The sequence below is a fragment of the Sprattus sprattus genome, assembly GCF_963457725.1.
Source record: "Sprattus sprattus genome assembly, chromosome: 20".
Classification (NCBI taxonomy): Eukaryota; Metazoa; Chordata; class Actinopteri; order Clupeiformes; family Clupeidae; genus Sprattus; species Sprattus sprattus.
In genome coordinates, this window is record NC_137918.1 from 13608584 (window position 1) to 13631441 (window position 22858).

The 22858-nt window shown below is 47.3% G+C and overlaps 2 protein-coding genes across 3 annotated transcripts in view; one reads left to right on the top strand and one right to left on the bottom strand.

Annotated features, from left to right (window-relative positions):
• Positions 1–19207, top strand: part of ankrd28a (ankyrin repeat domain 28a) — a 47275-nt gene extending 28068 nt beyond the window's left edge. Inside the window, exons 9-28 of one of the 2 annotated variants that reach the window (XM_080859535.1) lie at positions 3357–3435; positions 3864–3978; positions 4631–4713; positions 6634–6697; positions 7053–7121; positions 7445–7585; positions 7927–8038; positions 8597–8623; positions 8896–8970; positions 9374–9575; positions 10186–10273; positions 10596–10713; positions 12547–12766; positions 13419–13506; positions 13731–13814; positions 14445–14590; positions 15177–15259; positions 15638–15720; positions 16652–16743; positions 17961–19207. In XM_080859535.1, the coding sequence (XP_080715661.1) occupies positions 3357–3435; positions 3864–3978; positions 4631–4713; positions 6634–6697; positions 7053–7121; positions 7445–7585; positions 7927–8038; positions 8597–8623; positions 8896–8970; positions 9374–9575; positions 10186–10273; positions 10596–10713; positions 12547–12766; positions 13419–13506; positions 13731–13814; positions 14445–14590; positions 15177–15259; positions 15638–15720; positions 16652–16743; positions 17961–18253 (2262 nt within the window). In that variant the 3' untranslated portion in view covers positions 18254–19207. The remainder of the gene's footprint in view (positions 1–3356; positions 3436–3863; positions 3979–4630; positions 4714–6633; positions 6698–7052; positions 7122–7444; positions 7586–7926; positions 8039–8596; positions 8624–8895; positions 8971–9373; positions 9576–10185; positions 10274–10595; positions 10714–12546; positions 12767–13418; positions 13507–13730; positions 13815–14444; positions 14591–15176; positions 15260–15637; positions 15721–16651; positions 16744–17960) is intronic. The other variant, XM_080859536.1, reaches the window with a different exon arrangement.
• A 783-nt stretch (positions 19208–19990) lies between these two features.
• On the bottom strand, positions 19991–22655 carry btd (biotinidase; the record flags this gene model as incomplete). Its single annotated transcript, XM_080859182.1, is given in 5 exon segments — positions 19991–21247; positions 21814–21963; positions 22081–22305; positions 22307–22386; positions 22595–22655. Coding segments are annotated over 5 exon segments (1773 nt in total).
• Between the last annotated feature and the right edge of the window lie 203 nt (positions 22656–22858).

Here is a 22858-nt window from a genome sequence, read left to right on the forward strand (position 1 = left end):
TAGCAGGGACATGTTTTATAAGTGTGTTCACAGTTATAGTCTACACTTTTGACACAAGAAGAAACACAATGAAAGATTTAGTCTGCATTTAATTGCAGCTGTTATTCACACAAACAAATCCAGCAAAAGGACTTTCTTGATAAACACACAAATTTACGTTGGCAGGAGGCAAGAATTATTACGTTGGCAGGAAATTATTACGTTGGCCGGGCTATTACGTCTGAAATGCACACTTTTGTATTACTTTGGCAGGGTTATTACGTTGGTGGGAAGTTATTACGTTGGTGGGTGTTACAGACGGTTCATAATATCTTCTTTTTAATACGGTGCTCTGTTATATTGACATAGCACCATGGTAACAGGAAATACTCGTTTCTGATTGGCCAACAGACACGTCAATGTTTTCCTATATTGGACACAGTGCAGTGGTCAAGGTTCAATCACCCTTCTGTGTCTGCGCTGGACAGTGGTAGCCATGGCAACATTGGCTAATGTCGCTTTTCTCGTGGTCTTTAACATTAGACTCCTGGATGGTCCATCATACTTACAGCCTATTCGGTTTCTGGTCTCCAGCTGCAATAGAAGATGGGTTTTGTCATTCACATAAATATTTCAGCTTAACAATTCACAGTAGGCTGACATTACCAACATTATGGTGGTGTCTTGAATTACTGAATGGCAATGCAATGCCTTTTCTGTCATTTTAATGTTACAAGGATTTAAATAGAAAGTTGAGTCGAGCATGTTGTCTTCATAAAGCGTTGACTTCACATCTCTAAAACACTTCACATTCAGGACTCCTGTCAATAAAGTTCTATACGTTGACTTTGTTTTAAAAACCCTCTGGAGCAATTATCTGATCATTTACAGGTTAGACTCCTCCCTCCGATCCATTATACTGACTCATGTATTTATTCTTGAACCATTGCCAGCCTCATTGTGGAGGTCAGTAACTATGGATATGTCATTAGCCAATGCCACAGCCTCTGAGCGTCCTTCTGTGTGTAGGTGTGCCTCTTATGCAGGAACCCATAGCTTCTAGCCCCCAAGTGTTAGCTCCCTCACAGTGCCAGGTCCCTTCTCTAAAACTGTATGGGCAGTTAGGTTTTCTCTTCATCTTTTAGTCTATGTTAATGTCGAGGGTTAAAGATTAAATATTTCATCTATCTCTTCTTATTGCGTACCCTTTTATTTCATCCTCAACCTTACACAGTAGCAGTGGCAAATGGCATGCATCATCATCGGGTTTGCTTAACGGTTCCTGAACGGTTTTCTAAGCATTTGTGTGTTGTCATTATCCCCACTTAGTCTATGTAGAAAAGTCTCCGTCTACCTCCTGGCTTTTCGATCAATCGTATCGTTTGTCTCACTAATGTCATATTGTTTGGATCGTTTAACGTCCTATTACATCCTCAATCTTACACCACGGTGGCCGTGGCCAAGAGCGTTGATCCTAACTCACCGCTCTCGACCCAGAGGGGTTCCAAAGCTCTCTGTTTGGTCGTGGGCGCATAGCAGTGATGATGTAGCTCCACTGCAGTTGTTTTATGGGGTGAGTGCACTACTTAAGTGTGCTTACAGGCCAGCGCAGCACTCTAGCCTCCGAAGCCCTTTTTCTTATTAATGACTTTGACTGCTATCTGTGCAAAGCAGGGAGACATAAGGATCCATTTAGGGTGGACGGGGGTAGGGAGGGAGGGAGGGGGGTGTGAGAGAGAGGAGGATGAAGAGCGATGAGGAGAAAGGATGGAGGGGTGAAAGGAATAGGGGAAGGCTTTAGGGGAAAAAGCTGTTCTGGGAAGCAGCGCTTTTGAGAAAGCTCTGTGTGTGTGTGTGTGTGTGTGTGTGTGTGTGCGCTCGCGTGCATTAGGCTGTGCGTGCTGTGCGCGTGTGTGTTTGTGTGTGTTGTGCCTATTATATTCATGCTAGAGGGGCAATGTGTGTGTGTGAGACTCCCTTAGTGTTTTGCTCCTACTTTGATTCCATATGCAGAGCAGACACTCACACACACACACACACACACACACACACACACACCTGCCTGTTCATATTCATCCTACTTAGTTTCCATATACAGACCAGACACACACACACACACACACACACACACCTGCCTGTTCATATTCATCCTACTTAGTTTCCATATACAGACCAGACACACACACACACACACACACACACACACACACACACACACACACACACACACCTGCTTGTTCCTATTCATGCTCTGGCCTGTGCACCTAATACATAGATGACCTGTAGATGCCCAGAGCCAGGAGGCGTTCAAGTCTTAATGCAGTGTTTGTGGGTTAATGCAAAGCTGATTAGTTGTTTGCACACATTCAAATTGCGTTAGGGTTTTGTTGCCAGGACGATGTTAAGCACACAGTGTCTTAATCTCCTGATCATTCCCCAGGGCTTGCTTTACCGAGATGTACCTCGCTCGTTCTCCACCCACACACACACACACACTGCATAGCACCAACATTGCTGTAGCATCATTTACCGTCAGCATTTTCTCTCTCTCATTCCGAATTAGAATCAGATTTTGTTCGGCCAAGTACCTTTGCACAAACAAGGAATTTGACCTGGTGAACTGGCTCTCAATGTGCTTACACAAAATATACATAACACAATACAAAAACAAACAGTGCAATGGTTAATGAAGTTTAAGAAAGTATATACAGGAGCTGTGAATTGTTACAACAGTAGTGCAATGAAGAAGTGGAGAGTGTACATATTTATGTTAATATGGGTTAATTGTTCAGTAGTGTGACGGTTAGGGGGAAGAAACAGTTTTTGTGTCTGGAGGTTTTTGTGAACAGTGATTCCTGATGTTTGATTCGTCTCACTCTTCCTGTCCCCTCTCTTTCTCTTTCCCGCTCTTCCTCTCTCTCCCCCACTCTCTCTCCCCACTCTTCCCCTCTTTCTCTCTCTCTCCCCGCTCTTCCCCTCTTCCCTTCTCTCTCTCTCTCTCTCTCCCCACTCTTCCCCTCTTCCCCTCTCTCTCTCTCTCTCTCTCTCTCTCTCTCCCCACTCTTCCCCTCTCTCTCTCTCTCCCCGCTCTTTCCCTCTCTCCCCACTCTTCCCCTCTTCCCCTCTCTCTTTCTCTCTCTCTCTCCCCGCTCTTCCCCTCTCTTCCCCTCTCTCTCTCCCCGCTCTTCCCCTCTCTCTCTCTCTCTCTCTCTCTCTCTCTCTCTCTCCCCACTCTTCCCCTCTCTCTCTCCCCGCTCTTCCCCTCTCTCTCTCTCTCTCCCCACTCTTCCCCTCTTCCCCTCTCTCTCTCTCTCTCTCTCTCTCTCCCCGCTCTTCCCCTCTCTCTCTCCACTCTCCCCCTCTCTTTCTTGTCCCAGAGCAAAGACGGTAAAACCCCTCTTCATATGGCGGCCATCCACGGCCGGTTCTCGCGGTCTCAGGCTGTCATTCAAAGCGGTGAGTCCCGCCCTCCTATGTCATCTCTCGTTCCTGATTGGTTCCCGCAGGTGCCCCTTGTTTTAGTTTGTTGTAAAATCCCTGAATCCACACCAGTTCTTGACGATTACTGACCTCCGCTTGCTTACTGGGACTGCAAGGGGCGGTTGCACAAAACCCTAATGTAATTCCACCACGCCATTGCTAACTGTATCAGCAACACTGACGGCATGGTACAGGAGGTAGAGAAGTCGTTTAGTAATCAGGAGGTTGCTAGTTCGATTTCCTGTTGAAGCGTCCTTGAGCAAGACACTGAACCCCTTAATTGCTCCTGATGTGCAGTGTGCCATCAGTGTAGATGTAAAATGTGTAAACATCCTTGTAAGTCGCTTTGGATTAAAGCGTCTGCTAAATTACTAAATGTAAATGTAATGTAAAATGTTTTGCAGGGGCGGAAATTGACTGTGAAGACAAGAACGGCAACTCTCCACTGCACATCGCCGCTCGCTACGGCCACGAGCTGCTCATAAACACACTCATCACCAACGGCGCCGACACCGCCAAGTGAGTCCCCCCCCCTCTACGCACTGGGCCCACACACACACACACACACACACACACACTGGGCCCATGCCTGGGGGCCCGGAGCCAGCCCTGGGGCCGGCGGATCATGTTACACATGCAGGGGTTGTCCCCAGATCTTATTCTCTATGATGAGAGGGCTGGTCTGAAATGTGAATGCAAGGTTTCCGTGTTCTTTACCAAGTTTGTCCGTTTGAGGCCGAGTGTAGGACTTGAAAGTTAGAAGTTTAAACCAAAACCCTGGGAAAGAGCTGTAACCTTCACTCACAGTGAAAATGGCTGGTCAGTATGTTTCACTGGCCCTGTCAAACTGCCCATAGACTAATGTCCTCCCATTTTGCTACAAATAGAACAAAAAGACCAAGAGGTCAAGCTTTGCATCACTATGGAAATTCATCTTATAAATGCACACACACACACACACACACACACACACACACACACACACACACACGTACTTGTATAAATGTAAATGTTCTCTACATAAAAGCGTGGGAACCTTTGCAGCATAAGTGACCGCCTGGGAACCACAAAGATGCCATCTTCACATCTCTTGACATTTGATATGGCGAGGGTGTGGCCAATTCCAGACCATTTCTTATTGGTTGATTTTTGTGTTCTTTCCTCTGTGTAGGCGGGGCATCCACGGCATGTTCCCTCTGCACCTGGCAGCACTCAGTGGCTTCTCAGACTGCTGCAGGAAGCTCCTGTCATCCAGTAAGTGGTGATGCCTCATGGGAAATGTAGTCTTACCATGCCCCCTCCCACCCCTTTCAGACTTCCTGATGAAATGGATATGTAAAATGACCCTAAAGCAGGGGTGCCCAAATTCTTTCTTGTCAGGGGCCAAATATTAATCGGAGTGGAGGGCCGCGGGCCAAAACCAGAGTTTCATGTTAGGTCAGGTCCCATTATATTGAAATGTAGTGCATATGTGTACCCAATTAACATTACCATTAATATTCTTACCTGCAAACTAAGAAGGGCTAAAAAAGGTGACAAACCAAGCCCCTGTAGGTGGGTCCGGGGGTATCCCCCCCAGATTTTTTTGTTATTTTAACATGTAAATTAAGCATTCTGGTATACTCCAAGACGAAAATAATGGGGAAAGATAACATTTGCTTCAGGTTAAAAAAAGAAACATTTATTAACATATCATACTAATTTAATGTAATCTATTAGTATACACAGGGAAGATAGGTAGGAGACTTATATAATGGCCAATCAACTAACAGCAAGTTAAAGGCTAATAAACATGATTGCAGGCAACAAGAGTGACTACTGATGTTTCGATGGAAATACTCCCATTATTTTCTATTTGTATCCGTCAAAAGAGAAAGATATAACAGTTACGTGTAAGCTGTGCCGTGGAAACAAGCGCCGTGACAGCACTTGACTCCAAAGGCTACTCCACAAACATTTGTTAAGCCAACACGAACAGGTAAAACTTGTAGCAAGAGAGCATCATGCCTTGACCTCAACTGAAGGACAGACTGCCCCAACTCAGATAGAGAGAGAGAGAGCTTGCACATTGACTACTGGTTGATTTCATATTTAATTTCAACATTCTTTACACAAACATAAGTAACTAAGGTACTTACAGTTGGCAGTTGCTAAACTCGTGTTGACATGTGTGAATTTGAACACATGAATATGAACTTGTTCTACCTTTTCCCATTATACATGTAAGTTGAGAAGACTATAACATCAGCTAGATAACTAGCTATCATTTCATGCAAACGGAGCTCTTCCATTTAAATCGTTTAAGGTTAAGGTAAAAGCTAGCTAGTTAGCTAGCATAGCAACAAGATAACCATAGATATGGATCTGTATTGACAAAAGGTCAATAGCGCCCCCCTTGACCCATCTGAAACCATGTTAAAACTGTGGCCAAGCAGTGAACTGCAACCAGTCTTAGTTAAATATGACGTTGAAACAGAGACCCTGTTAAAAATGGGTTAAAATGCTGTCTAACAAATGACGTTCTAACTATAATTCTGACCGGAGCGCGGGCCAAAATAAATCCAGCGCGGGCCACATTTGGCCCGCGGGCCCCAAATTGGGCAGCCCTGCCCTAAAGGATCCGGGCTAGATTTGGACCTGAACCAGATTGGTTTCTGAGTGGCCCTCTTACTGCAGGGGGGGGGGGGGGGTCTAAATCAAGGGTCTTCACTTTCTGCTCCTGGAATCCCCCCATGCCCTGTATATACTCTGTATATCTATCCATGCTTTAGTCACAACTGATTGAAATCAGTGTAATTTAAAATGATCTTCATTAGGTAAATCAGGTCTGTTGAACTGATCAAACAGAACAACATACATACACCCAGGTACAAAATGAGCCTCACACACACACACACACACACGAATCAAACAACCAAGTCAAGTAAAATGCAAATAAACACTCACTCTCTCTTATACACATACACAGGTCTAAGACTGTGTATAGTGTACCGTTGACGGACTCCGTCAAGTTTGCCCAGAAGTGATGGATGTAGAGTGTAGAGTGAAGCATGTAGAGCAGGGATCCTAGGAATAACATTGAAACCGCTTGTCTAGATTATGGGAATTTTACTGAAATGTTTGCTAGCAGTCATTTGAGTGTATCCCCCGTCTAATCCATGTGTTTTTGCTCAGGCTTTGACATAGACACCCCCGACGACTTTGGGAGGACGTGTTTACACGCCGCGGCAGCAGGGGGGTGAGTCATCCGTCACCTCTGATCCTTTCCCAGAAGTCCCTCTGCTCAATGTGGCTTTTGTCCTGGCTAAACGCCTCAGCCCACTCTCCCAGCCTTCAGAGAGCGAGAGAGAGTTTGTCACCGCACACGCACACACATACACACACATACACACACACACACACACACACACACACACACACACACACACTCATCCATGCATGCATATCTATTTAACCCCCTCTTCCCTTTCTCCTTTTTTCTCCTCTCTGTCTGTGATCCCTCCCTATTCTCCCTCTCTTCTCTCCCTCTCTTCCTCTGTTCCTCTCTCTCTCCTCCTCTGTTCCCCTCCCTGCACCCTCTTCTCTGCCCACAGGAACCTGGAGTGTTTAAACCTCCTACTGAACACGGGAGCAGACTTTAACAGGAAGGACAGATTTGGGAGGTGGGTTTGGGTCATTTTTATTTATTTTTTTATTTTTTTCTTTCCTCCAAGGCACCTCATTTGTCATCACTGTTATTACCAGCAGAAATATACAGACATGGAAGAGTGGTGTGTGTACTCCAATAAAAGTGTGTGTTTGCATGTCTGGCCCTTAATCAAGATAGCCATGCATTATGTGACAGCTAGCATTATATACTATGATGGGTTAATCAGAAAAGGCATCAAGTGTCAGTCTTCTGTGTGTGTGTGTGTGTCTTCTGTCTGTGTGTGTGTGTGTTGGGGCATGTGTTCACCTGTGTGTGCGTTTTTTTCTCTTGCCCCAGGACGCCCCTGCACTACGCGGCGGCGAACTGTAACTATCAGTGCCTGTTTGCCCTGGTGGGCTCTGGGGCCAGCGTCAACGACCTGGACGAGAGGGGCTGCACCCCACTGCACTACGCTGCTGCCTCCGACACCGACGGGAAGTGAGTAAGGGCTTGGGGGCTGTGTGTGTGTGTGTGTGTGTGTGTGTGTGATAGAGATGTCCAATACCACTGGACGTTAACGTCTCCCACTGTACACCTCTTAAACCTGTGTATGTGTATAAGAGAGAGTGAGAGTTTATTTGCATTTTACTTGACTTGGTTGTTTGTTTCGTGTGTGTGTGTGTGTGTGTGGGGCTCATTTTGTACCTGGGTAGGTGTATGTTGTTCTGTTTACATGTTTATTGTGTGCCTGTGTGTGTGTGTGTGTGAGAGTGTGTGTGTGTGTGTGTGTGTGTTAGTCTTCACTGACTCCTGTATGTCCTCTGGCCCTGTTCTCTCAGATGTCTGGAGTACCTGCTGAGGAACGATGCTAACCCAGGGATCCGGGATAAGCAGGGCTACAACGCAGTCCACTACGCCTCCGCCTACGGCCACCGCCTCTGCCTTGAGCTGGTCAGTTAACCCCCCTCCTCACCCCTCACCCTCATTAGTGTGTGTGTGTGTGTGTGTGTGTGTCTTCACTGACTCCTATATGTCACTGCCTCTGCCTTGAGCTGGTCAGTTTCATTCATTCATTCATTCATTCATTATCATTGCTTAATCAGGGAGATTTGACTGAGCACAGGGCTCTTTTGCAGCAATGCCCTGACTGAGGCTACAGAATACAGAAGAACAATAAATAAACAAACCATAACAAAACAGACAAAGTAAATAAACAAAACACAATAAAAAAACTCAGAAATTAAGTATAAAACCCAATTTAAAAAATATATAAAACATAAAGTAAAAAAAAATATATCAGAGAATAATTTAAAACAGCATTACATGTTTAAGTTTACCCCCCTCTTCACCCCTCACCTCATTAGAGTACCCGACAGACTTCAGACAGTCAGTGCACACATTAGAGTACCCAACAGACTTCAGACAGTCAGTGCACACATTAGAGTACCCAACAGACTTCAGACAGTCAGTGCACACATGTGGCTAACTGATATCCTTTCTGTCTTCTAGATTGCCAGTGAAACACCACTGGATGTGGTAAGTCACAGTTGGTCCTTCCTTCTCTCTGCATGTGGAGGTATCCTGTAGCTAATTAGAACTGGATACGGGCTTGCTTGTCAGCTTGTTGTCTCAGTCAAGTTCAGCTAAATAAACCTGTCTGAAGCCTGAAGGTCTAAGCTAGGGCTGCCCTCTTGTGGTCAGAATGTGACATAACATCCATAAACACTTGCACTTCTAAGAATCACCCATGTTTTGGGAGTGTGTGTGTGTGTGTGTTAGTCATTTTGTTTTGTATTTTGTGTGTGTAGCTGATGGAGACGTCAGGGACGGACATCCTGAACGACACAGACGGCCGAGCTCCCATCAGCCCACTGCACTTAGCGGTGAGAAGAGCATCACACACACACACACAGACACACACACACACACACACACACACACACGTACGTGTACGCACATTGCACACAATACACTCAAGCACAGTTGCAGAAGAAAATAGCTCAGTGAGGGGAACTTCATCCTATGTTTGGGACAGGTAGCAGTGCTTAAATATAATAGGAATGTGTTTTACTGGCCATTATACATCATGGTAAAGTCTGTTATGTCAGTCACACGTTGACTCCGAGAGGAAGGGGTGGAGCGGTCATGATGTGGAGAGATGGCTTGCATGTAAACAATCCAGTTTTACTGTTGGAAGTGCAGTCAGGCTCTATTGCTCACCTGGCAGTGTGTCTGCATGCCATGATCGTGTGTGTGTGTGTGTGTGTCGCTGCTCTCCCCTCTCAGGCCTACCACGGCCATCACCAGGCTCTGGAGGTGCTGGTCCAGTCTCTCCTGGACCTGGACGTGCGCACGTCTCTGGGCCACACGCCGCTGGTGCTGGCGGCCCTCAAGGGCCACGTGGAGTGTGTGGACGTGCTCATCAACCAGGGGGCCTCCATCCTCGTCAAGGACTACACCCAGAAGAGGACCCCCATCCACGCAGCAGGTGAGCTGTCTCATAACCTCCCCCCCCCCAGCCCCAACACACACACACACACACACACACACGCAAACCACAAACACACACGCCATTTGAGCAATCTCACCCCATCCCCAACACACACACACACACGCACAGAAACCACAAATAGACACACAGTAGGTTAGAAGCCCAGCTGTGAATTTAAATGATGCATTGGTTATTTAAGTCACTACTGTGGTTTAACCAGATAGCCTAACCACAGATTCTCATTAACTCTGTGAAGACTGTGAGTCAAGTCTAGTCACCGCTTGCATCAGGATGACAGGAACATCTTATCTTTTTCTTTTATTATGCATGTTGTAGCATGTTTGTGGCACATGCTAGGTAGGGTAACTGTGTATTTATGGTGGTATTCTAGCCAAAGGACATCAGCTAACATGCTAACATGCTAGCAGGCTTTTGATATTTGCGTTTGCAAGGTTTCTGCATCCTTTAAGGCAGTAAGCTCGCTAATTCTAGACCATAACGCCTCACTGCTGTGGGCGAATGCCTTTGATTGTTTTGAATATTGCCCTGGCTAACCCTTCCTCCCCTCCCCTCCCCTCCCCTCCCCTGTGGCTGTCTGCTCCCACAGCTATGAATGGCCACTCTGAGTGTCTTCGTCTGCTCATCGGCAGTGCTGATCTGCAGACCGCGGTCGACATTCAAGACGGGAACGGACAGTAAGTGTGTCTTTCTGTCTGTGTCTGTGTGTCTGTCTGTGTCTCTGTCTGTCTGTCTCTCTGTCTGTCTGTCTCTCTGTCTGTCTGTCTCTCTGTCTGTCTCTGTCTGTCTGTGTCTGTCTGTCTGTCTGTCTGTCTGTCTGTCTGTCTGTCTGTCTGTGTATACATGTCTCTGTCTGCCTGTCTGTGTATACATGTCTGTGTCTAGCTGCCTGTGGGTGTCTGTGTCTGAACATTTGCATATTTCATTAGTGTGGTCACACTGTGTGTATTTGTGAGGCTGGTGCTTTGCGGGTGTTGATGACGGCTCTCGTGTCACCAGGACCCCACTGATGCTGTCGGTGCTGAGCGGCCACACGGACTGCGTCTACTCGCTGCTGGGCAAAGGGGCCAACGTGGAGGCCAGGGACAAGTGGGGCAGGACGGCCCTCCACCGCGGGGTAAGGGCAGCACACAGGCCCCCGCCAGGGCAAGGTCTACACACACACACACACACACACACACACTTTACACTGTGCCACTGTGCTTGTGACATCCTAGTCTGCCAGGGCACGGTCAACACACACACACACACACACACACACACACACACACACACACATTTTACACTGTAGCATTGTGCTTGTGACCTCCTAGTCTGCCAGGGTATCTTGGGTTGGAAGTATGCAGTGATCATAGATCGATCAAATATCAAACTAATTAAGGTGATCAAGGGACACACTGGTTCATTTGATTTCATTTGATTTCTCTTTTGTATTTGAAACAGAAAAACAAGTAGATGGTAATTAGAGACCATTGACTATTGAACATGCCAGATAACATCTAATCAGATCTATCGTAAGGAGCTTTTTGCAGTCGACAGGTCAGTTTTTATGGATTGATTACGTCAGTAGGCACCAGCACATACAGGTTCCATCCCAAAACACGGCCCCAGGGGTTGTGTGGTAGTGGCTCTCAGTGGAAAGTGGCCCCTATGGAAACTTGACCCGTTGATGAGACTGTTTTTCTGGAGCCTGCCTTTCTCTTTCAACAGAAGGGTTTGTATGTGTGTGTGTGTGTGTGTGTGTGTGTCTCTCTCTCAACACCTCACAGAGTCTAGCCCATCAGCCTGTAAGATCAGAGAGGCTGTTGAGGCGTCGTGTTACCCCCTCCTAATCCTCCCCCTTCCCCAGGCCTCTCTGCTGAGTCCCTCCAGGTGTAAACACCAGGCTGCTGGGCCAGGGACTGTTCCCACCACACACACACACACACGTGCAACCTGAGACCACACTAGGGCCTTTAACCCAGCTCAGGAGAGGAGGAGGAGGAGGAGGAGGAGGAGGAGGAGGAGGAGGAGGAGGAGGAGCAAAAGCTCTTCCTGGAGAGTCATAATACATAATACTCTCACACCTAGTCACCTTGTTGGAACATGACTTTTCCAAAGCAACTTGCAGGACAGCAATAGTCTGAGTGCTCAGGTTTTATTGGAACTAACGCTTGGTAGTTCTTGGTAGCCATGACGCCCATGTCGCCAGGAATCCAGCCAAAAGAGTGCATGTCAGTGCATCAAGCACCATCCTCCCGGTTGCAACCGGAATCCTAGCAATGCCTGGACAATAACCCAGACGTCTCTTAAGCAGTGTGATATGGAGGTCTAGAGAATATCTATAGTAGGAGCCAGTTCTATCCACCTTTTTAAGTTTATTTTAGTGTTGCTTATTTTAGCCACTTGGGGGAGTATTGCACTGGGTGTGGCACGGCACTGGGAATTAGGTATATATACAGGTGTGGTTGATCAATTAGAGAAAGGTGTGGATGGCGGGGAACACACGGTTCTTACCGTAGCCGTGAAACCAACTTCACCGACAGAATCCTGTTTTAATATGCAAACAGCACTGGGTGAAAGGACCAATTTTATGTACATATCTCTCAGTTTATAATAAAGGGGAACACCAACCAAAGAGATCTCATGCCTGGACAAAGATCATTTGCTACACGAACACTTTGCCGTCCACACCGAGGCTTTTAGGATAGCCTCCACATCTATGTCTGATGTTTGTTTGTTTATTTGTTTGTTTGTGTGCGTATAGTTTAGGATAGCCTCCACATCTATGGCTGATGTTTGTTTGTTTGTTTGTTTGTGTGCGTATAGTTTAGGATGGCCTCCACATCTATGGCTGATGTTTGTTTGTTTGTTTGTTTGTTTGTGTGCGTATAGTTTAGGATAGCCTCCACATCTATGTCTGATGTTTGTTTGTTTGTGTGTTTGTTTGTTTGTTTGTGTGCGTACACAGGCGGTGACGGGGCACGAGGCGTGTGTGGAGGCTCTGCTGCAGCACAGTGCCACTCTGCTGGTCAGGGACTGTAGGGGGCGCTCTCCAATGCACCTGGCGGCGTCCTGCGGCCACATCGGCGTTCTCGGAGGACTCCTGCAGGCAGCCCAGTCCCTGGACGCCGTCCCCATCGTCACGGACAACCGAGGCTACACGCCGCTGCACTGGGCCTGCTATAACGGTACGCCATGTGTGAAGTGTTCAGAACTACAGTCACCAGATGGACAATGAGTTTTTGTGGCGGCATCTTCTTTGCTAAGCTAGCTCGGTGTACATCTTTATTAATTGTGTGTACATTCTGACCTTACTGAAGTGGGAGAAGTAGTGTACATTGTGACGTTACTGAAGTTAGAAAAGTGGTGTGCATGTTATTAATGGTGTGTACATTTGTGTTTTGTTTGTCATAAATTCCTCTCCTCTCTTCTCTCCTCTCCTCTCATCTCCTCTCTCCCCTCGTCTCCTCCTCTCCTCTCCTCTCCCCTCTCCTCCCCTCTCCTCCCCTCGTCTCCTCCTCTCCTCTCCTCTCCCCTCTCCTCCTCTCGTCTCCTCTCGTCTCCTCTCGTCTCCTCTCCTCTCGTCTCGTCTCCTCTCGTCTCCTCTCGTCTCCTCTCGTCTCGTCTCCTCCTCTCCTCTCCTCTCCTCTCCTCTCCTCTCCTCTCGTCTCCTCTCGTCTCGTCTTGTCTCGTCCTCTCCTCTCCTCTCGTCTCCTCTCGTCTCGTCTTGTCTCGTCTCCTCCTCTCCTCTCCTCTCCTCTCCTCTCGTCTCCTCTCGTCTCCTCTCCTCTCCTCTCCTCTCCTCTCGTCTCGTCTGGTCTCGTCCTCTCCTCTCCTCAGGCCATGACACGTGTGTGGAGATGCTACTGGAGCAGGACGTGTTCCACAAAATGGACGGCAACTCCTTCAGTCCACTGCACTGTGCTGTGTAAGACACCATTCAGCTTTCGTGTGTGTGTGAGATGCTGCAACACAAATGTTATGCACATTGGGTATTGATAGTGCTATACAGAAGTTTTATATTGTTATCATTTGTATTACTATTATAATTTTATTGGTAAACGTCCTGAATGGATGGTGGTTGTTTCCCTGTGGTTAACGTCCTGAATGGATGGTGATGGTGGTTGTTTCCCTGTCTCTCTCTCTCTCCAGTATCAATGACAATGAGGGGGCTGCTGAGATGCTCATCGACACGCTCGGTCCTACCATCGTCAACGCCACAGACTCCAAATCCAGGTGAGCAGAAACACTCCCGCTCCAACACCATCCATCACACATTTCTTGGATGCACTCGGCATTGATCACTGGTCATTTAGTGCCTTCACGTCACAAATCAAGTCCATAGGGAATGAGAGGATACCTATTTTTCACTAATTGCTCCCATTCCTATATCATGTCGTGTATTCCAGAGTATTCCAGGAATAAGGTATTCCAGACTAAGAGTCTCGTATTGTAGTCGATCTACCGGCACAAGAAACGAGGGTTCATACACTTGGTCATAGGTTACTGAAGTTTTTCAGATTTGTAACTTTAGGTTTTAGCTGAGTCATGCTGGCCTGCACACACGTAGTCGTTATTTAGCAACAAATTTAGGACGACTCCTGACACCCAGACTGCAAATCCCAAAGATGACGGCAGCCTATTTCGCTCCGCTGACTCTATTCACATTGATTACCCAAGAGGCTTCAGCTCTGAGCGGCCTGTGAATAATTGAACATGTTGTGAATCACCCAGTCTGTCTGTGATGTTTGAGGATGCCACTAAATTAGGGTACAAAGAGTCGAGTCATTACCAAAATCCGGTCCTGTGTGTCTTGTGATGGGGACCATGTGACGGCTGACCTTTGACCCCCCTGACCTCCTCCAGAACCCCCCTGCACGCGGCGGCGTTCACGGACCACGTGGAGTGTCTGCAGCTCCTGCTGGGACACAACGCCCAGGTCAACTCCATCGACGCCATGGGCAAGACCCCGCTCATGATGGCTGCCGAAAACGGCCAGACCAACGCCGTGGGTATGTTGTGCACTCACACTCACACTCACACTCTTTTGAAATGTGTTGGTTTATACTGAAGGACATTTGTGCTCACATAAAAATACCCACACTGACCTCTCTCTATCTCACTCACACACACACACACAGCCTGACACACACACACACACACATGCACTCACACATGCACTCAAGTCAGTACAGAAACAGCTAAATAGAGCAGTTTCATTCAGCCTCCTAATGCACTGTTGTGCTGGCTGGGCTGTTGGTAGCGGCTGGTAGTGACCTGACCCCAATGATTTAAGGGACATTTAGTGGTGTCATTTACAGCATGCAAGCTAATCTATACGACTGTGTTATGTATACTGTGGGAGTGGTAATGAGTGTGTGTGTGTGTGTGTGTGTGTGTGTACTGTGGGAGTGGTAATGTGTGTGTGTGTGTGTGTGTGTGTGTGTGTGTGTGTGTGTGTGTGTGTGTGTGTGTGTACTGTGGGAGTGGTAATGTGTGTGTGTGGGTATGTACTGTGGTTGTGTGTGTGTGTGTGTGTGTGTGTGTGTGTGTGTGTACTGTGGGAGTGGTAATGATGTGTGCACTTCCTGTTTGCAGAGGTCCTGGTGAGCAGCGCCAAAGCAGACCTCACTCTACAGGATGGCAACAAGAACACAGCCCTGCACCTGGCCTGCAGCAAGGTACACACATACACACATACACACACACACACACACACACACAAAAGCATCCGTCACAAAGCCTGAACGCCTACTCACACCCACACTTAGGTCCCTGCACATACTCAGTTCACACAATTATTCAGGAATTACCTGTTAGCCTTTTTGTGATCTGCAGAGCAGTTATCTCACACACACACACACACACACACACACACACACACACACACACACACACACACACACACACACACCCCACACTTCATGAACTAATGTTTGTGTCACCAGAGTGGTTGGCCCAGGTTTGACTCCCCATCACTGCATGTTGTTTGTAAGTGGGTTCAGATGAAAACGTCTGCTTAATACCTGACCTTTACCCTTTAAATGTGCCTGGCTTAGGGGCATGAAACCAGTGCCTTGTTGATTCTGGAGAAAATCACGGACCGGAATCTCATCAACTCCACCAACGCAGCACTACAGACGTAAGACACTTCTCTCTCAGCCGCACTCGCAACACACACACACACACACACACACACACCATGATGAACCACCAACGCAGCACTACAGACGTAAGACACTTCTCTCTCAGCCGCACTCGCAACACACACACACACACACACACACACACACACACACACACAAACCATGATGAACCACCAACGCAGCACTACAGACGTAAGACACTCTTCTCTCAGCCGCACTCGCAACACACACACACACACACACACACACACACACACACACACACACACACACACACACAAACCATGATGAACCACCAACGCAGCACTACAGACGTAAGACACTCTTCTCTCAGCCGCACTCGCGCATGGAACACATCTCTGGTATTGCGTGTTGGAGTGAAGTCAGATTTAAACGGGAAAACGGTACCTTTTTTTATTTCCCTGTTTTATGTCTCATTCATGGCCCTGGCATGAATAGCAGATCAACAAAAAGAACGTTAAGACTAAAAAAAAATCAGTGTCTGGGGGGTGTCTTGTTTTTAATGTGGTTTTTGCACCATTCATTTTGCCTGTACTGTCATTAGCAACAACATTGTGTTGATTTAAACTTGGCTTCTGTTGAGTGCCTGATGTTGTAGATATGGAATGGATGGATATTACTTTACATATATCATATAACATATATATATATATATATATACTGTATATATATATAATATATATAAATAATGGGATGGAGTAGACGGAATAAGGTAGAGCAGTGGAATGGACTAAAGCATTGGGATGGCTCTTTCTTTCTTTCTTCCTTTCTTTCTTTCTTTCTTTCTCACTCTTTCTCTACTTTCTTTATGTCTGACACGTTCACTCACACCACCTCTCTCACTCTCTCTCCCTCCCTCTCTCTCTCTCTCTCTCTCTCTCCCTCTCTCTCTCTCCCCCCCCTCAGGCCCCTGCATGTGGCAGCCAGGAACGGGCTCACAGTGGTGGTGCAGGAGCTCCTGGGGAAGGGAGCCAGTGTCCTGGCAGTGGACGAGAATGGTGAGACTGTTACACACACACACACACACACACGCGCGCGTCCATGTACACAACCTTAAAGTAAGGCTGCACAATAACGTTACATGCAGAGAAACATCAGCTGCTCTCCATGAGAATGGTGAGACTGATACACACACACACACACACACACACACACACACACACACACACACACACACACACACACGTCCATGTACACAACCTTAAACCCTGTCCTGCTGCTTGTGTGAGTAAGGCTGCACAATAACGTTACATGCAGAGAAACATCAGCCGCTCTCCATGAAAATGATGTTAGTTCATCTTCCATATGGTGAGCTGAACAGCTTGAAACTTTGCAGGAGGGTCACACCCGTTGTTGTAGTCTTAATGCGTTGACTTAACGAGAATGTATAACTCATTATGTTTGTCTGTGCGCTAGGGGTAGGTATTGCCAAAGAAGTCACGATTCGATTCGTATCACGATTCACATGCCATGATGCGATTCTATCACGATGCATCGCGATACTTGAATTATTGCGATGCATTGCGAATTTTCACTGAACACTGTTAGAAAAAAATGTAGCCATTACCAGTGGCTGACTGGCTGTGTATGATCTGGATAGTGTGTTCAATTGATAACTCAAAGCAACTCAATTCATACAATGCTTGATGTTCGCCAACCATTCATGCAATTTTAATTATTATTTATTTTTATTTGTATACATTTTTTTATTAATAATCGATACTTGGTGTCAACAATCGATGCAGTAGATCGTGAAAATTAGGTTCGCGATGCATCGTCATGACAATTATTTGGCACACCCCTACTGTGCGCGCGTGTCAAGAAGCTCTTGAAGAACACCCAACTCTTCAACGAGCACCTCCCTTCCTAACTGGCACCTTGGCTTAACTTGCACTTAAGCAGTGACAGTCCCGCACTTGTTTTTTTTTCCTTCTATGTCGTTTTCTATTTCTTGAAAAAAAAAAAAAAAAAAGCAGTATTTATTGTTACACCAGGTTTTATTGCTCATAGCTTGACTGTTCTCTCCCTTGTACGTCACTTTGGACAAAAGCGTCTGCTAAATGACTTAATGTAAATGTTAATGTAGAACTGTGTAAAAAACAATAGTAACATTATTTCATATACATATTACATCACAATACAAAGTGATAGTATTATACAATAATACAAAGCGTCTGCTAAATGACTAAACGTAAATGTGTCATTAATCCTTCAGGTTACACTCCGGCGCTGGCCTGCGCCCCCAACAAGGACGTGGCCGACTGCCTGGCGCTCATCCTGGCCACCATGATGCCCGTGTCGCCGGGCAGCGTGGGCGCCGTGCCGGGCCTGACCTACAGCGCCATCAACCACTACCCCAGCCCCTCCAAGGCGGTGACCTTTGACCCGCTGCCCGCGCTGCGCTCGGAGCACGCCTCCTACTGCAGCTTCAACTCGCTGGGCCACCGCGAGGACGGCCTGATCGCCCCCGACGACGAGCTCAACGACTCCGACTCGGAGACCTACTGAGCTGGGGGGGGGCATCATGCCGCCTTGTTGACTGACTTGTCTTAAAAAAATAAATAAACAATAAAAAATGAATAAATACCACGGCCCGTGTTCCCATCCCACGCCCTCCGACCCCCGACCCCTGACCCCCCTCCGACCTGATCAGAACCCAGCTTCAGGGGCCAGAGTTGGCGTGCCCATTCAAAATGTTTCTCTTTTTTTTTTTTTTTTTTTTAAAGAGGACAGCGCAGTCTGTATCCCGTTCTACGGCCAGCTTCCCCCTGGCGTCTCCCCTCCTCTCCTCAGGCCTGTCATGGCCGACAGTCTCAGGAGCCTTAGAGACTGGAGAGACGCAGATGGACAGAGGAAAATACGAGGAGAGGGGGAGAGAGAGAGCGAGACGAAAGACGCAACACAGACCACCACCCCTTACAGCTTTTCCGTTTGAACACTACGCAACCATCTCTTTTGCTGTATCTATGAGAACTGCATTACTCTGTTACTGCGTGAAGAGCCATATCAACTTTTTTTTTTTTTTTTTAACACACTTCACACATCCCCCCCTCCTTCCCTCAATTTACATAACCAAATGATTTGAAATGGTTGAATGACTGACTGAAATCATATGACTACTGTCGTTACTGCATTTCCCAGAATCCCCCTGGGGGCAAAGTGGAGAGGAAGGACTGAAGTGTAGAATCAGGACTTCGGGGGTGGACTGACTCTAGCCAAAGGGACCAAGTGCTACTGGCTCATCTTGACCCCCCCCTAACCCCACACACCCACACACACACACACACACGCCTTCACCCGCACCCTCGCTCTTTCTTGGCATATTTGAGCATGACTTCAAATTCATTTAAAGCTTTTTTTTTTTTGTCTTCTTTCCTTTTCATTTTAGACACGGTATAATTTATTGTGAATGGACCGCTACAAGTATCAGTTTACCATGCACACTGAACTGATACACCCCCCCCCCCCCCCCCCCCTTTGCATCGAAGGTTCATGAACTGTGAGTTGGGAAGCAAGAGTGTGTGTGTGTGTGTGTGTGTGTGTCTGAGTGTGTGTGTGTGTGTGTGTGTGTGTCTTTGTTTGTGGGAGGGGGTGAAGTTTTAACCTAAAGGCCTTGTTACACACCTTTCCCCCGCTGCCCACCATGATTTTGAGACCAGCCGACGAGGTGCAGTCAGGGTTTTTACTCTACAATCTGCGGACTTTCAGAAATAACAGCGTTTGATATACAGCAACTTCAGAGAGAGGAGAGCTCTGTGTGTGTGCGTGTGCGTGCAACATCTGTCTGTTAGTCGTTTGTGTGTGTGAGTGTGCGAGTGCGAAAGCGAGGGAGAGAAAGAGTAATGTTGCCTTTTTTAGGTGTGCAAAAAACTGGCTTCCTGGTGCATTGTTATTAAAAATGATTACTAATAATAATTAATGAATAAATTTTCTTTTGCCATAGTGTTTGTGATCATCTCTGTACTGTGATAGCACTGACTGATGTCTTAAAACGCATGACAACTGTTTATTGATTTCATGACTGCTTAAATGTTACAATTCTGGAATGTGACTGATTCCCCTGCGTTGTAGTTTAGATCCTTTAGTTTCTTTTCTAAGGGTACTTGGCACACTTAAGTGTTCATCTTTAAGGACTATTCTGTGGTGGGTTTGGTACACAACTGCCCCAGGAGACTGGCTTTGTTTACCAAGATGTGGTGTTGTTTATTTGGAAGTTGGTCGCCATGGCGTTCCCAGACCCAGAGCTCAACTGTTGTCTTTCTCATAGACTCGACTGTACAGAGTAGCCGTCACCAGTCCAGCAGTCATTCCAGTCCGGCTCATATAAAACCAGTTGTCGCTCTCTCTTCCGGACTCATCGGGGATGTCCAGTGCCATCCCGCTTCCCAGTATTCCTGGGAACACGTGACGAGTGCTGAAGTTCCCTTCCAGTCGGAAGTCTATCCGGGTTTGAGCAAGCTCAGTCTCGCCACCGCAGCTTGCGTAGTCTGGTCCTGTGCATTTGACCAGGGAACACACCTCCAGGTAATAGGTGCCATGAACTACATGAAGTCCCTGAAAAGCACCCAGAGCATACAGCTCCGTGCCAGGTGCAGTGGACCTCCTGAACAGCAGGTGGCAGCACAGCGAGCCGTCGCACACCGTTAGGTTCCCCTCAGTGTCTTGCAGGGGCACTAAAGTGAAGTTGTCATACATCATGATGGAAGTGAACACTACAGGCCTCGCTGGCCTATCGTCGCAGTTGTCATTGCCTGGCAAGCAGTAGTCCGATTCCATGCCGCGGGGCTTAGCTTGATCACCCGAATGCCAACCCTTTCTGGGCCAGCCGCGGGCATCTCCTGCCTCGTCGAGTCCAGGCTCTCGCTTGCGTTGCCCAGAGAACGGCAACCATGCCAGCCCTGTGCTTCCACTCGTGCCGCGTGCGATCACTGCGGGATCGAGAACGGGCACCCGACTCACCAGCAGTCGCCCGGTCTCTCCCACCATGTCGTGTTGGTGAACCTCATGCCAGGGGGTGAAGATGCCACTGCCCGTCATGCCAAGGCTGGCGGCACGAACGTTGGCTGCGAGGACGGTGACTGCGGCCGCGTAGGCAAAGGAGCGCTGGAATTGCGCGGCGGCCAGCAGGGGGAGCTGGTTCATCCAGGCGGTAGGGTACACCAGCTGCCTGACTCCTAGGTCTTCCACCAGGGCCACAGCCGGTTCCCGAAACAGGATGTCGAAGCAGGTGAACACCCCGAAGCGCCCCGCAAACGGTGTGGAGAACGTGACCAGCTCCATCTCCGGGGGCGCGTCGAAGGCGGCCTCGAAGTAGAGGTTCTGCTTGCGGTAGCGGGCCACCAGGGTGCCGTCCGAGGAGAACACCACGTCCGTGTTGAACTGGTAGCGCCCGTCGGAGGCACAGCGGGCATCCGTGGTTGAGTTGCACACCTCGAGTCCTGCCATGTTGGCCACCAGGTAGAGGCTGTTCTTCTGAGCCATGCAGCTGAGCCGCTGGAGCACCTGGTGGGAAATGTCATAGCCATTACAATACCATCATATGTCATAGCCATTACAATACCATCATACAGTACCAGTCAAGAGTTTGGACACACCTTTAATTTTATGAGAAGTGTTTTCTTCACTTTTCACTGCATTATTTTCTACATTGTAGATTAATACTGAATACATTTAAACTACGAAAGAACACATATGGAATGATGTACAAAACAAATGAAGGTAATATCTACCATGTAGAAAATAACAAAAGTAAAGAGAGAACTTCTCAAAAAATGAGAAGGTGTGTCCAAACTTTTGACTGGTACTGTATGTCAAAGGCCTTTACAGGGGATGTCAGTTAGGCTGAGGAGTGCAACAGAACTGCACACAGTTTAATATGCTCTTACTGAGAATGGGATATACATAGATTATGTTTTTTTTTTTCTACACATCAAGCTACATGGTAGTGTTATACAGCAAGTCATTATCATCATGAAGGCATCTGAGTTTGCTTCTCTCTTTACAACTTTTGAAACTAGGATGGTCTTTAGATATGAAGACTACTGAATATCATGTAGAAATACATATACCTCTGTGTCGGGGAAGTGCACTGGTTCAGAGCACGGGTTCCATGTCACTGCTGTTGGGTCCGGCACCTGTTCCAAGTAACCTGCTATAGATGCTCTGGTGAAGTTAAAGCCCTGGATAGCATCTTCTGGGAACACTAAGATCTGGGCACCCTGAAACGGAACATAAAGGTAAACTTACCTAAACAACATCCTAAAATATTATAGTCTTAACACTTGGTAATTGTTAAAACCTACTAGGCCTTCTGCAGCCATTTGCCGTCACTGTACCTGCTGAGCTGCTAATGCAGCTTGCTCCTCAAATACGTCCAGGTTCTTCTGCATGTGTTCCAAGGCTGCACGCCTCCCGAGATCAATGCCGGGGTTCGGGTTCAGCACAACCAGATGTTCGTACACAGCGGCGACATAGGAAGGGAGCGCTGTCGGTGCCGATGGTGAAGTAAACAAACTCAACCATAACATAGCTAGGCGTAACGGGGACATAATGATTACACCCCAGGTGCAAATTTTGATATTTGGCCCTCTGCCGTCTGTAAAGTGTCTCGGCAAGTGAGTACGGCAGGGGTACAATGTGTACTAAAACAAAACAACTACAGGCTGCAGCAATAATGTAAGGCCTGGTAGAATAAAGTCCAACTTGTGACGCCAGCAGTCTACTAGCTAATGATTATTTGAAAGACCATCACTCATATAAGTAACTGATTGTACCATGAATATTCCAAAACAATGTTGCTGCACCTCTGGCATTTGATTGGATGAAACAGGAGGAAAACGTGTGTTTCACCCACTTTGGGACTGCTGACGGAGACTCGCAGGTGGGTGGATGACAATCCTGATAAATTCATTAAAACGCCTGTTTCTGAAGTTGCAGACGACCAATCTAACTAAATGCGAGAAACTGAACAATATGACAAGTTGCTCAGCGAAAGCTAGCTAAGAAACTTAACTTCATAATACAGTTAATGTAACGTTAGGAAGGTTCCGGAGAAGGAAGCTAGTATGCTATGTCCCAACGGCGCCACCGTATGTTTTCCTACGCCTGCCTGGT